Source organism: Saccopteryx leptura, chromosome 3 (genome assembly GCF_036850995.1).
Source record: "Saccopteryx leptura isolate mSacLep1 chromosome 3, mSacLep1_pri_phased_curated, whole genome shotgun sequence".
In the NCBI taxonomy this organism is placed as follows: domain Eukaryota; kingdom Metazoa; phylum Chordata; class Mammalia; order Chiroptera; family Emballonuridae; genus Saccopteryx; species Saccopteryx leptura.
In genome coordinates, this window is record NC_089505.1 from 329324610 (window position 1) to 329337442 (window position 12833).

Here is a 12833-nt window from a genome sequence, read left to right on the forward strand (position 1 = left end):
CTATGTAAATATCCATTTCAGTAGCTTTTGATGAACCTGAATCAGAGAAACTGGTTATTTCAAAATGATTTCACAATTCTGTTATTTTCTTTAAATTTTTTAGTTTGAGGTCTTCTATAAAGACTACTTTCTGAGGGATTTTTTTTTGTGCTACTGCAAATTTAGGGAAGCTTTGTTTATTCACTGTGGTATAATGTTACTGTTATTCTTCTTTTCAAAGTGTAAATTGTCCCGTTTGTACTTCCCTTTGCGATATAGCACCTGTATTATTTTGACGTCTCCATAAGTCTTTAGGCACTACCTCAGTTTCTCTATGCCATATTCAATATCATTTTTTCTAAACAGTCCCATAATACTCTAGTTTATGTACTGAAATTGTACCTTCATGGAATAGCTAGGTTTTTTGTTTTATGCATGTAGTTTTAGTTTTCCTTTTGGAGAGATTATTCCATTAAGATAAACTTCCTAAGTGTTCCTAAATCCCTAGGTTAAAGTGTGTGGCTATTTTATAACAGGATCGTGCAACTTTAATACTATACTATCACTGGCATTGTCTGTAGTCTCGTTTTATGTGCATTTATCAGTACTGTTGCCATTGTTTTCCATTTTTACTAGTTTTTTGGTGTGTTGTTCAATCTCTGTGCATTTTTTTCCTTACAAAATGAGAATTTTCACTTATTGAAGAGATGAAATAGTGACAGAATTTTGTTTCACATTTCTTTGGTAGCTGTGGTACCATATTCTATATAACTTAGTTTTATCTTCTCTGCTCATGGCCAGAGAGTTCACTCTGAATGGTGCTTCTTAGTGTCTTATTTTTTAATATGTACAGATAAACTTGAAAGAAGTTTTTAGCCAGAGACTGGTATCTGTAGCTTTCAGAGCACATGTAGCCTTTTGTCTCATCCTGGAGATTCTGACTCATTTTGTTTGGAGAGAAGCCAGGAATTTTCTGCTTTTAGGAAATCCCACAGGTGATTCTGCTGCCATCATTGTTTGAGAATCACCAACCTAGAGACTTTAACTGTTACTCAATATATCCCCAATCTCCTGTTGCTTAGAAATCATTCACATATATTTCTTTTTAATTGCTTTCAAATTTAATACAGTGTAGTAATCCTAAATCAACAAATATTAACTATTTATACTGAGTCAAGATCTAGTTTTGTTTTGTTTTAACACTTTTTATATTAGTGACATGGGTATAATAGCTTTTTGCGTTATAGACACACATTGTTCTCTATATCTTTTGCCTAAGCGACATGATTTTGTAATGCTATCCTCTTTTTGTAATAACTGACATTGGTTAGAATTAATTCTTATATTCCCATTAGAATCTATTTTTTTTAATCACATTGAGAAAGTAATGTTAGTCTTTTTGTGTAACAACCTGCATATCAATGTCTTCCTAACAGTTTAGTATTAAGAAATCTTTACTTGAACTTAAAATTAAAATTTATCTTTTTGTTTGCAGGGCATGTCTGTCATTTCAGAATGGTTTACAAAGTATTTGCAGTCATCAGCAGCTGCTTGTTGGGTAAGTTTGAATTTTTTTATATAATCTTGAAGAATTGTACCCTTTTTCCCCCCAGATCATAAAAGTTTTCTCTCTGGTCTGACCTATGGTGGCACAGTGGATAAAGCATTGACCTGGGCCTGAGCAGGAGGTGAGGCGGTGGCACAGTGGATAGAGTGTCAACCTGGGATGCTGAAGACCCAGGTTCAAACCATGAGGTTGCTAGCCTGAGCGGGGACTCACCCAGCTTGAGTAGACATGACCTCATGGTTGCTAGCCTAAAGCCCAAGGTCACTGGGTTGAGCAAGGGGTCATTGGCTGGAGCCTTGCCCTACCCCCCCCCTCCCCCCCATCAAGGCACATATGGGAAAGCAATCAATGAACAACTAAGGTGCCACAACTATGAATTGATGCTTCTCATATCTCTCCCTTCCTGTCTGTCTCTCCTTGCTAATAAATGAATGAATGAATGAATGAATGAATGAATGAAAGGCATTGACCTGGAATGCTGAGGTCATGAGTTTGAAACCCTGGACTTGCCTGGTCAAGACATATACAAGAAGCAACTAGTATGAGTTAATATTCCCACTCCTTCCCCTTCCCTCCTTCTCTCTCTCTCTTTCTCCTCTCTCTCAAAATAAATAAATAAACTTTCTCTCTAGGTATATCTGTTAAACTAAGTAGATAAATCTTAAAGAGAATACATGAAGAGATACTCATTTTCTGTTTTGTTATATACAAATTGAATGTCTCAAAGCTTATTCAACTGAAGTTTAGTGTTGGGGGATCTGATTTATACTGTCATTTAGTAAATGTTTATTGATGACCTACTGTGTGCTCAGCCCTCAGTGATTCTCAAATCATGTTATGTATTTCAGGAAAAAAACATGAAAAATAAATCGGGATAAAGAACACAGAGAATGGAAGGCAGTGCTATTTTATATAGGGTGGTCAGGACAGGCATCTTTGAAAGAGTGATAATTGAGTGGAGAGCTGAAGGAAGTGAGGAGCCATGTAAAGAAAAGAATGTTATAACTAGAGACCATAGCAAGCACAGAAGTCTCAAAGCAGGAGGTTATTGGCTTCTTCATGCTTAAGAAACAGGAAAGAGGCTAGAGTGACTGGAGCAGATTGAGCAGAGAGAGTAAGAAAATGAGTTCAGGGATGAAAGGAGTGGCAGTGACAAGGCCTGAAGTTTACTGAAGGGAGATAAGAAGGGTTTTCTGCAAAGGAAAACGTGATTGTATTTCAGGTTTTTATTTCAGGTGTGTGTGTGTGTGTGTGTGTGTGTGTGTGTGTGTGTGTTTCAGGTTTTAAAAGAATCACTGTAGGATGGAGAGTAGATTTTGTTGGCAGTAGAAGCAGGGAGAGCAGTTAGGAGAGTATTAGAGTAATCCAACTGAGGGATAGTGGATCTAAGAACAAGGGTGAAACTGTAGAAATGAGATGTAGTGTTGGATGCACTTCTGTTTATATTTTGAAGACTGAGCCAACATGATTTACTGATGAGTTGGAAATGGGAAGTGAGAAAAAGATCACTCTAGTGTTTTGACTTGAATAACTATAATAATAGAGTTATAGGGAAAACAGAAGTTTGAAGGGCTCAACAAATGATCTCATTTTGTTATTCATAAAACAAATTAGTTAACTCAAAAAATGGATTAGATTTATATTTTGATAAATAAGGTCTAATATGCAAACAAATATTTCTTTCAAATATACCATAGTTATTCTACTTAATAGTATTTTAAAAGGTCATGCTGTAAGTTTTTAGTTCTTTCAATTGCCTGTCTTTATATTTCAACTTAAAATTTACAGTTAGAATGTACACATTATTCTTCTGCCATGTGGAAAGTTCTTTTTATTTAAACTAGAGAAAAATATCAAAAAGTAAAAGAAGATCCAAAGTAAGAATTTGTAGAATAGGTAAAATTAAAATATAAAAGCATAATCTATTATATCAACTTTTCTTTTTATTTATTTATTTATTTATTTTTAATTTTTCTGAAGCTGGAAACGGGGAGAGACAGACAGACTCCCGCATGCGCCCGACTGGGATCCACCTGGCACGCCCACCAGGGGGCGACGCTCTGCCCCTCCGGGGCGTCACTCTATTGCGACCAGAGCCACTCTAGCGCCTGGGGCATAGGCCAAGGAGCCATCCCCAGCGCCCGGGCCATCTTTGCTCCAATGGAGCCTCGGCTGCGGGAGGGGAAGAGAGAAACAGAGAGGAAGGAGAGGGGGAGGGGTGGAGAAGCAGATGGGCGCTTCTCCTGTGTGCCCTGGCCGGGAATCGAACCCAGGACTTCTGCACGCCAGGCCAACGCTCTACCACTGAGCCAGTATATCAACTTTTCTTAGGGTATTAAAAAGTCCATGTTACATTTCTTTGCCATTGTTCTCTTGTAGGTATATGCCAATCTAACATCTTGCCAAGCTCTTGGGAATATGTGTGTGATGAACATGAATTCTTACGACTCAACCACTTTTGATGCATGTCGACTATTTCAGTTTGTCTTTGAAAATACCGCTGGACTGCGTACTGTTCATTCTATTTCATTTTGGTAAGGATATTCTGATTGATGAACTGTCATTTTGACCAAATTTGGTGTATTTACTTTCACAAATATTAATATAAATATTGCTTCCCCATTATTAAAACAATTGTTATTGTTTATAGGAGACAGAATCTCCCATGGCTGTTCTATGGAAATCAACTAGGATTAGCACCTCAAGTACTCAGTACTACACCTCTTCCTACAAATTTCAGTTTTAAAGGGCAAAATCAGGTACAAGCACTATATATTATTAAAGGATAACTACATTTTGATTTACAATTTATAAAGGTAATAAGAATGTTTTAGGTGTTCTTTAAAATTTAATTACTGAACTAAACCTAAGTATCAGCTATTCATAGGAACTGAACAATAAAGAGTTTAGCTGTCTTATCTGAGCACATGTATGCATATGTCTGGAGTATGTGATTATGGCAGCAAGTAGTACTTATGGGGTTGTGAAGGATAGTTTTCATCACCAAATGCAGAACAGTCTCTGTCCCTCTATATCTCTACATATTTAAGAAGTGCTTCCAAACACAGACCAGGGGTTTATGCCATTTCCCCAACACTTCACAGGTCCATATTCTCACCTCCAACTTTTTCACTTTGTAGAATGAAGTAATAGTAGATTATCCCCTCCCCTATTCCACCCTCCTATTTAGTAGGTTTGAAAGGAAGTTATCTCACTAGCACTGCCCCTCAATTCTGAAACAATCATTTTCATGCAAAATATACGGTCCATTTATTTTCAGTGTATTGAGTCATAGAGATACTTAGATTAATTTTGCTTCAAAGTAAAGGTAATTTAATATTTGATCTCTGGAAAAAGAAAGGATCAGTCATCAATGAAAATTTCTTTATAGAATATTATTGCTTTTAGAGTATGTGACATTATTTTATTCTTATTTTTCAGAATACAAAGTTGAAGTTTGTTGCTGCTTCCTATGATGTAAAGGGAAATTTTCTCAAATGGCAATCTTTAGAAGGTGGTGTTTTACAGGTAAGCATGAGACTTGCTAAATAATTATTAATATGCCTTATCTTTGCCTTAAGAAAAGACTAGTTTATTGCTTGAAAGGAGTATAAGTGCATGCTACAGTTGATTTTTTTCTTGTGCTTTAAATTGGAATTTCTTTAACCACTTTAAGTTATGACTTTAATTTATAACAAAGATGCTCCCTTAACTTTTCATATGTTTAATACATTAAAAAAGTATTATATATTATATAAGGTGTATATCCATGTTGGGACTTGAGAATTCTTGACTATAAGCCAAAAAAACATTTGTGAGAAATATTTATCAGTTGTATTCTTTTGCTATAGCTTTGTCCAGATACAGAAACAAGACTAAATGCTGCTTATTCTTTTGGAACAACCTATCAACTAAATGTAAGTTTGAACTGTATTAAACAGTCTGTGTTTTAGTTTCATTTTCACATTAGCGTAATTGGAAAAATCTTTGAATTTTTGAAACTAGAAATGTTTTTAATAGTAATGAAGAATGTTTACTGGTTGACATAATATTTTATTATCTGGATACAGAAAAATCTTAATCAGTATGAAGACAGTAACTTGTCTTCTATAGAGTCTTTTTTTTGTTTGTTTGTTTTACAGAGACAGAGAGTCAGAGAGAGGGATAGACAGGGACAGACAGACAGGAATGGAGAGATGAGAAGCACCAATCATTAGTTTTTCGTTGCGCGTTGCAACACCTTAGTTGTTCATTGATTGCTTTCTCATATGTGCCTTGACCGCAGGCCTTCAGCAGACTGAGTAACCCCTTGCTCGAGCCAGCAACCTTGGGTCCAAGCTGGTGAGCTTTTGCTCAAACTAGATGAGCCCGCGCTCAAGCTGGCAACCTCGGGGTCTTGAACCTGTGTCCTTCCGCATCCCAGTCCAACGCTCTACCCATTGCGCCATCGCCTAGTCAGGCTATAGAGTCTTATATATTATATTGTATATCAGATTTTCATAATCAATTGTTGATTCACTTCTAGACATATAGGTAGGTCTTAAAAATAATGTCTACTTATAAGCGTTTTGGAATAAAGTAAAAATAGTGACTAATAAAAATGTTACTCTCTCCCTCTCCCTGCCCCCCCCCCCCCCCCAGTGACAAATAAAAATGCTTACTTTTATCTCCCTCCATACTTTTTTCCTTCTTCCCTCACTGACATTCCTTGTTTTGGTTATCCACTTTGAAATTACAGTATGGTACAAAGGAATATTATGAGTCATTAAACATTCACTGGTCTTACAAAAATACTTCTTGATTAAGTGCATATACACACATCATAGAACAAAACTGTGATTCCAGTTTTATTAAAACTGTTGTTGTGAGTCGGGTACAAAGGAAAATCAGACGAAATGTCAGTGAACTAGCAAAGGACCACAGCTCGCTCAGGCAAATGGCGCCGAGTTCATGCTGTGTCCTATTTTTATTTACAAGATTTCAAAAAGCTTGTTTACTTAGAAATTGTCATAGCATCAAGCATAACCTTTACTTAAGAATACATGGAATACATCTGCGTGATAGCTTAATAACAACACAACGTCAAAAGGCATTAACTGTTATTGCTTCTATGGTTCTCACAACATTCCTTTCTTTATCTCAAGGAACTGAGATAAACTGTTCCCCTTGAAGGGAACAGTTAAAATCTTATGAGAATGTTTTACCGAGAAGAGAGTCCAGCAACTGCCTTCGGTCACATAGACTTGTTCCAGCGACTCGCCTTTGAGTCACAAAACAATTTTCTTGGCAAAACATTCTTTTCTTGTTGGCCTTGTTCCCATTTAGGGTCATGTGATAATTTATTCCACTACATAAAACCATGATGAAAAATACTATCTTGGAAAACACTAGAAGAAAATAAACATTTTCAACAGTGGTTATGTCTAGATGGTGGGATTACAAGTGTTGCCTGCTGCTGTGTATTAAACATTTTATCATTGTTATCTGATCCATGAAATACCTAAGTGAGATACATATTATCTGTGCTTCACAGATGAGGAAATGATGCTCAGTGAGATTAGGTAATTTACTCAAGATCTTGCATCAAGTAAATTACGTAGTCAATGATCTGTTAAGTTTATAAATCATGGTTTTTCCATGGAACTTGACTGCTTCTCAAGTAGTTCACAGCTTATAGAGAAAACAGCCATATAGACAAAGAATTGCAAAGAATATGATGTGTTGATCTATAGGTGTGGACAAGGTACCATATTGGCACAAGAGGGGAGTCATCAGCAATTCCTGAGAAAGTAGAGAACTTCACAGTGTGACACTGGGCTTGTAGAATGAATATGAGTTTACCAGGAGATCATAGTGGGGAAGGGAATGTCAGGCAGAAGCAACATTTGCAACATTAGAGAGACATAGAATAGCATAGCATATTTAGGAACTGCAAGTAGATTAGTAAGAATAGACCATAAACTGGTAGGGAGCAGTGAGAAATAGTCCTGGTTTTGTTAAGGGGGGCAAATCATAGATAGCATTGTACATCTGGAGAAAGAATTAGGACCTCATCCAAGAGGAAAGGAGTTTTTAAACTTTTTCACTGGCCCTGGCCGGTTGGCTCAGCGGTAGAGCGTCGGCCTGGCGTGCGGGGGACCCGGGTTCGATTCCCTGCCAGGGCACATAGGAGAAGTGCCCATTTGCTTCTCCACCCCCCCCCCTCCTTCCTCTGTCTCTCTCTTCCCCTCCCGCAGCCAAGGCTCCATTGGAGCAAAGATGGCCCGGGCCACTGGGGATGGCTCCTTGGCCTCTGCCCCAGGCGCTAGAGTGGCTCTGGTCGTGGCAGAGCAACGCCCTGGAGGGGCAGAGCATCGCCCCCTGGTGGGCAGAGCTTCGCCCCTGGTGGGCAGAGCTTCACCCCTGGTGGGCGTGCCGGGTGGATCCCGGTTGGGCGCATGCGGGATTCTGTCTGACTGTCTCTCCCCGTTTCCAGCTTCAGAAAAAAATACAAAAAAAAAAACAACTAAACTTTTTCACTGCTGTACCCTTACTGTTGATAGTGAAGGCATACCCTCTTACTCTGGGTTGTAAGACAAGAGCCAGGCAGTTCTTTACTGTTAGTTAAAGTCCTTATAAGAAAAAAAAATCTTATTTATAGCCCTGATGTTTGGAAGGTACATGAAAATGCATTTAATCAAAGTAGTTTATAGATACTTTCTTTTATAAATTTTTTTAAATTCAATTTTAAAGATAATAAATATGATTTATGATTTTCAATTGGGATGCTTTTATTTTTAATTTTATTTTCCAGTGTGTGATTTCTCTCTCTAAGATCTTAACCGACTTCCCCACTCCTATATTTTATGATTTATACCTTGAATATACTGATGAAAATCAACAGCAATATATTTGGGCTGTGCCTGTGTTAAACCTAAATCTTCAACACAATAATATATTTGTGAACCAAGGTAAGACATTCATATAACCATTCTTTCTCTGAGCTGAACCCAGTAAGTCCACCAACCTGATAATTTAATAAGCCATGTATTATAAAAATGGCCATAGATTCTCTATTATTATATGTTTTTATATAGCATGCTAAAACGTAAAGCAGTAAGATTGCTGGTATATTTAGAAATTTTTACAAAATGTGTCAGGCTTAATGCTAAGAAATTATAATATTGCTAAAAGTGTGTCCTGAGGAAAAATTAATAGAACTTTAACTTGGGGCTTCTACAGATTGTCCTTCAGCTGCTTATTGGACAAACTAGTTTCTTTTATATTCTAAAATTCTGCTTACTTAGGTAATTTTCAGGGAAAATTCTTCCAAACTGATAAAAAGTCCAAACAATCAGAAAACATCCAAAAAAGGTTGGAAAATCTAGTAGGAATCTCTTATAGTATTAGCTTTTTTTGTAACCATCTTATCTAAAATGAAATGTACTAATTTTGTGTTTTTAACTTATTCAATAAGCTTATCCTTGAGAGCCATCTTGAACAATTTGAAAATGATTTTTAATGCCATTTTTTTTTATGATAAAAGACAGTAACTCTGGCAAGTGGCTTCTGACTCGTCGCATTTTCTTAGCGGATGCACTAAGTGGTCAAGAAAATGACTTAGGAAGTCAGCCAAGATTAATTCGAATTGCTACACAGATATCACTGAGGTAAACGAACATCTAATGCACTAAATTAGGCTTGGAGTGTACAACAAAATGTCATAAAAAACATGTTTATCAACAGTCATCAAATGAAACCTGATCAGGCGGTGATAGAGTGGATAGAACATTAGTCTGGGACACTGAAGACCCAGGTTCAAAACCCTGAAGTCACCAGCTTTAGTACAGGCTCACCAGCTTCAGCACAGGGTTGCTGAATTGAGCATGGGATCATAGACATAACCCCATGGCTGCTGGCTTGAGCCCAAAGGTCACTGGGTTGAAGCCCATGGTCGCTGGCTTGGGCATGGGGTCACTGGCTCAGCTGGAGCTCCCTGGTCAAGGCATGTATGAGAAAGTGGTCAATGAACAACTCAGGTGCAGCAGCTATGAGTTGATGCTTCTTATCTCTTTCTTCCAGTCTGTTGCTCTCTCTCTTTCTTGCACACACACACACGCACACACACACAAATTATCAAATGATAACAATAAGGACAACTAAACTGAAATAAAACATACGGTTATTTTAGATATCTAAGTCGATTGGTTTGTGCCAATAGAGGTGAGGAACCAAGAGGAGAATTTTAACAGAGGAGCTTGAGGAGTTTTATCAGCATTCACGTTATAGGCCTCACTCTAGACCTGCTGAATTAGAATGGGTTCAGAGGTGGAGGGTAAGGGTAAGGTGAGTATTAGTGGGCTGAAATGGGTATGTGAGAAAGAGCCTGCTAGATGATTGTAATAGGCAGGCCTCCTTCATTTTAATCTCTTTTAATAGCTACTGTTTTAGGTTGGCCCTGATTAACTTTCAACACCTCCCTCTTTGGGGGTATGTTAACAATTGTTCTTACCGTGCCATGCACGGTTAAGGTCTTTAGAAGAAAGACCTTAACCAACTATTTCTTCTAAGACCTTAACCAACTTTCCTGTTCAGTATTTTATGACGTGTACCTTGACTACATTGATAAAAATCAGCACTATTGCCTTATATTAGTATTTCAGCATACATTTATTTTTTTTCACTGTTATTTTTGATTTTCATAGCAATTTTTAAGGTAGGCAAGACAGGAACTTTGTGATATGTCTTGCTGACATTCAAATGTACTGTTTTTAGTATTCCTTCAACCTGCTAATGTATCCCTAATAAAAATGTAATCAAACCTAGTTAGGTCGAACTTGATCTTGGTGAAACCATGCTGGCCCCTGGAGCCTGGCAGTTTCCTTTTTGAGTAACAAATTGTACATTAGTAATGCACTGAATTAAGTAAAATGTACCCCACTATGTGCCATAAACAGTGCTAGAGCTGACATGTTATTTTGTCAAGAATTCATCTTTCTCTTTGGAAAATCAGAATTTGTCTACCTTTCTCTAGGCTTAATTACCACTTCTTTTTTTTTCCGTATTTTTCTGAAGTGAGAAGCGGTGAGGCAGGCAGACAGACTCTTGCATGTGCCTGACAAGGATCCACCTGGCATGTCCACTAGGGGGCGATGCTCTGCCCATCTGGGTAATTGCTCCATTGCAACAGGAGCCATTCTAGCACCTAAGGCAGAGTCCATGGAGCTGTCCTCAGCGCCCAGGCCAACTTTGCTCCAATGGAGCCTTGGCTGTAGGAGGGGAAGAGAGAGATAGAAAGGAGAGGGGAAGGGTGGAGAAGCAGATGGGTGCTTCTCATGTGTGCTCCGACCAGGAATCAAACCCGGGACTTCCACACGCCGGGCTGACGCTCTACCACTGAGCTAGCTGGCTAGGGCGTATGTACCACTTCTTTTTTGACTATTTTTCAAAAATGGTTCATAGTATTACAAGGATTTCATTTGTAAACTCCATCAGACCTATATTGAGAAGAATTTCTAATTGGTCCCAGAGGATTTATTTTAATATTAAAGTTTTAATTGCCTAGATAGCTTGTGTTATTACTATTGGTATGTTTAACCTTCCCTAGTCCTTATTAACTAGTTGGTTCTGAGATCACCAAACCTGTTCATGTTAAATTCAAAAGAAACAATAACTTAAATGTATGTTTAAGGGCCTAGATGTACTTATGACGAGAAGTGTATTTTCTTTTAAACAGCATCCGCCTTGTACCCAACACAAAAAATGGAAACATCTACCCTCCTTTAATTACCATTGGCTACAGTGACATAGATATCAAAGATCCCAACAGTCAGTCTGTGAAGGTGAGTTCCTTACTAATAATCAATTTCTCTTATGTGTTAATATGGGATACAGTTTATATTATGGTCAAAAGACAGTTCTTTTTCAAGTTTTATATAAATACTGCTCTTTGTATCGTCAGCTCCTCATTATTTTTTACTAATAATGGTAAGAGGAGAGTTCTTACGGATCCTGAGTATTAAAAAAGCAAGAATAAGTGTTTTGGTAGACAGCGTCACCAACAGTTGGCATCCCTGTTCAGGATGCTGGGGTATGCTGAGATGCAGTGTATACTGTTTTAGGTTGGCCCTGATTAACTCACCGCCAACCTCACCCAGAAGATAAAAGCATTTCTGCTATGAAGAGGGGTAACAGAGAGGGATAGAGATCTAAACCAGAAATAATCCTATACTTTTTCCTTATTGGGATTAAGTGGTTATCCCCTTCCCTCTCTGGAAACATGAAAAATGAAGGGATAAGTATCTCTTACCTCCAAAACCTAATAATAGCTTTTAATTTCCACTATTTTACTATTCTGAATTTTAATGTTTTAGTCTCTTCAGTCAGTGCTTTGGGCTTTCCTATTATGCTTATACTTGTACTCATACTCAGATACTATTGGATTTAGGCTTTCATTAAGAAAAAAGGGGGCACATAGCATAACATTTCTCTGATTTACATCCTTATTTGTATTACCTAATCCAGTGTTAAAATTATCTCCCTCCCTTGCGGGATATCTAGATTTAGTGCACTGCCTGAAGTGCAGAAGTTTCTGGCTCGATCCCCAGTTGGGGCACATACAGGAATGGATCAATGCACCTGTCTCTCTTTTCCATTCTCTCTTGCTGTAAATTAATAAATACAAATTCTAATAAAAATAGCTTCCATTGCCTTGGCTTGTGTACACTGTAGTAAGACAAGAAGAAAATCCAGAAACATGCTTAGGAACAAAAGACTGCCTGGTTTAAAACTTCCTAGAGTGTGTTTATCTTAATATAAAACATTTCTGAATCTTTAAATAATTTTATTGTCCAAAATAATCTAAACTAAGTCTTGACAAATTGGAAAATAAGAGAAAGAGTTGAGAGAATCGTGAAACAGTATTGACAAAGTCCACCTCAAATTTATTCTAATTGTAGAATGTACAGTTTTTTCATCATTTAGTAATTTCGCATGATAGCTAGTACAAAAATTGTAATTAGTTTTAAGCAGTAAGCTACATTTCTGCTCTCTCGTCAACAGCAAATAACTTTCTCTCTTATTTTATGAGGCTCGAGATCATCAAACATGAATTTCTTCAGATTTCCTCTTTAATACTTTAGAATCTCTGTGTTTCATTATCTGACTTATGTCTTACTCCCGTTTCTAAGAAAAAAAAAAAAGGTTTTGGAGGGAACTTTCTTCCTTTCTTCAGGCAGTCTTGTACTTTTACTTGTTCACAGACTTGATCAAGTTTCCTGTTTATCCCCAATTCCTCATTGGGCCAGCT

The 12833-nt window shown here is 37.5% G+C and overlaps 1 protein-coding gene across 1 annotated transcript in view; it reads left to right on the forward strand.

Moving 5' to 3' along the window:
• TMEM67 (transmembrane protein 67) overlaps positions 1–12833 on the forward strand; it is a 63279-nt gene that overhangs the window by 21586 nt on the left and 28860 nt on the right. The window contains exons 7-14 of the mRNA XM_066379131.1: positions 1475–1537; positions 3926–4080; positions 4197–4305; positions 4988–5074; positions 5398–5463; positions 8340–8496; positions 9072–9195; positions 11262–11367. Of these exons, the coding sequence (XP_066235228.1) occupies positions 1475–1537; positions 3926–4080; positions 4197–4305; positions 4988–5074; positions 5398–5463; positions 8340–8496; positions 9072–9195; positions 11262–11367 (867 nt within the window). The remainder of the gene's footprint in view (positions 1–1474; positions 1538–3925; positions 4081–4196; positions 4306–4987; positions 5075–5397; positions 5464–8339; positions 8497–9071; positions 9196–11261; positions 11368–12833) is intronic.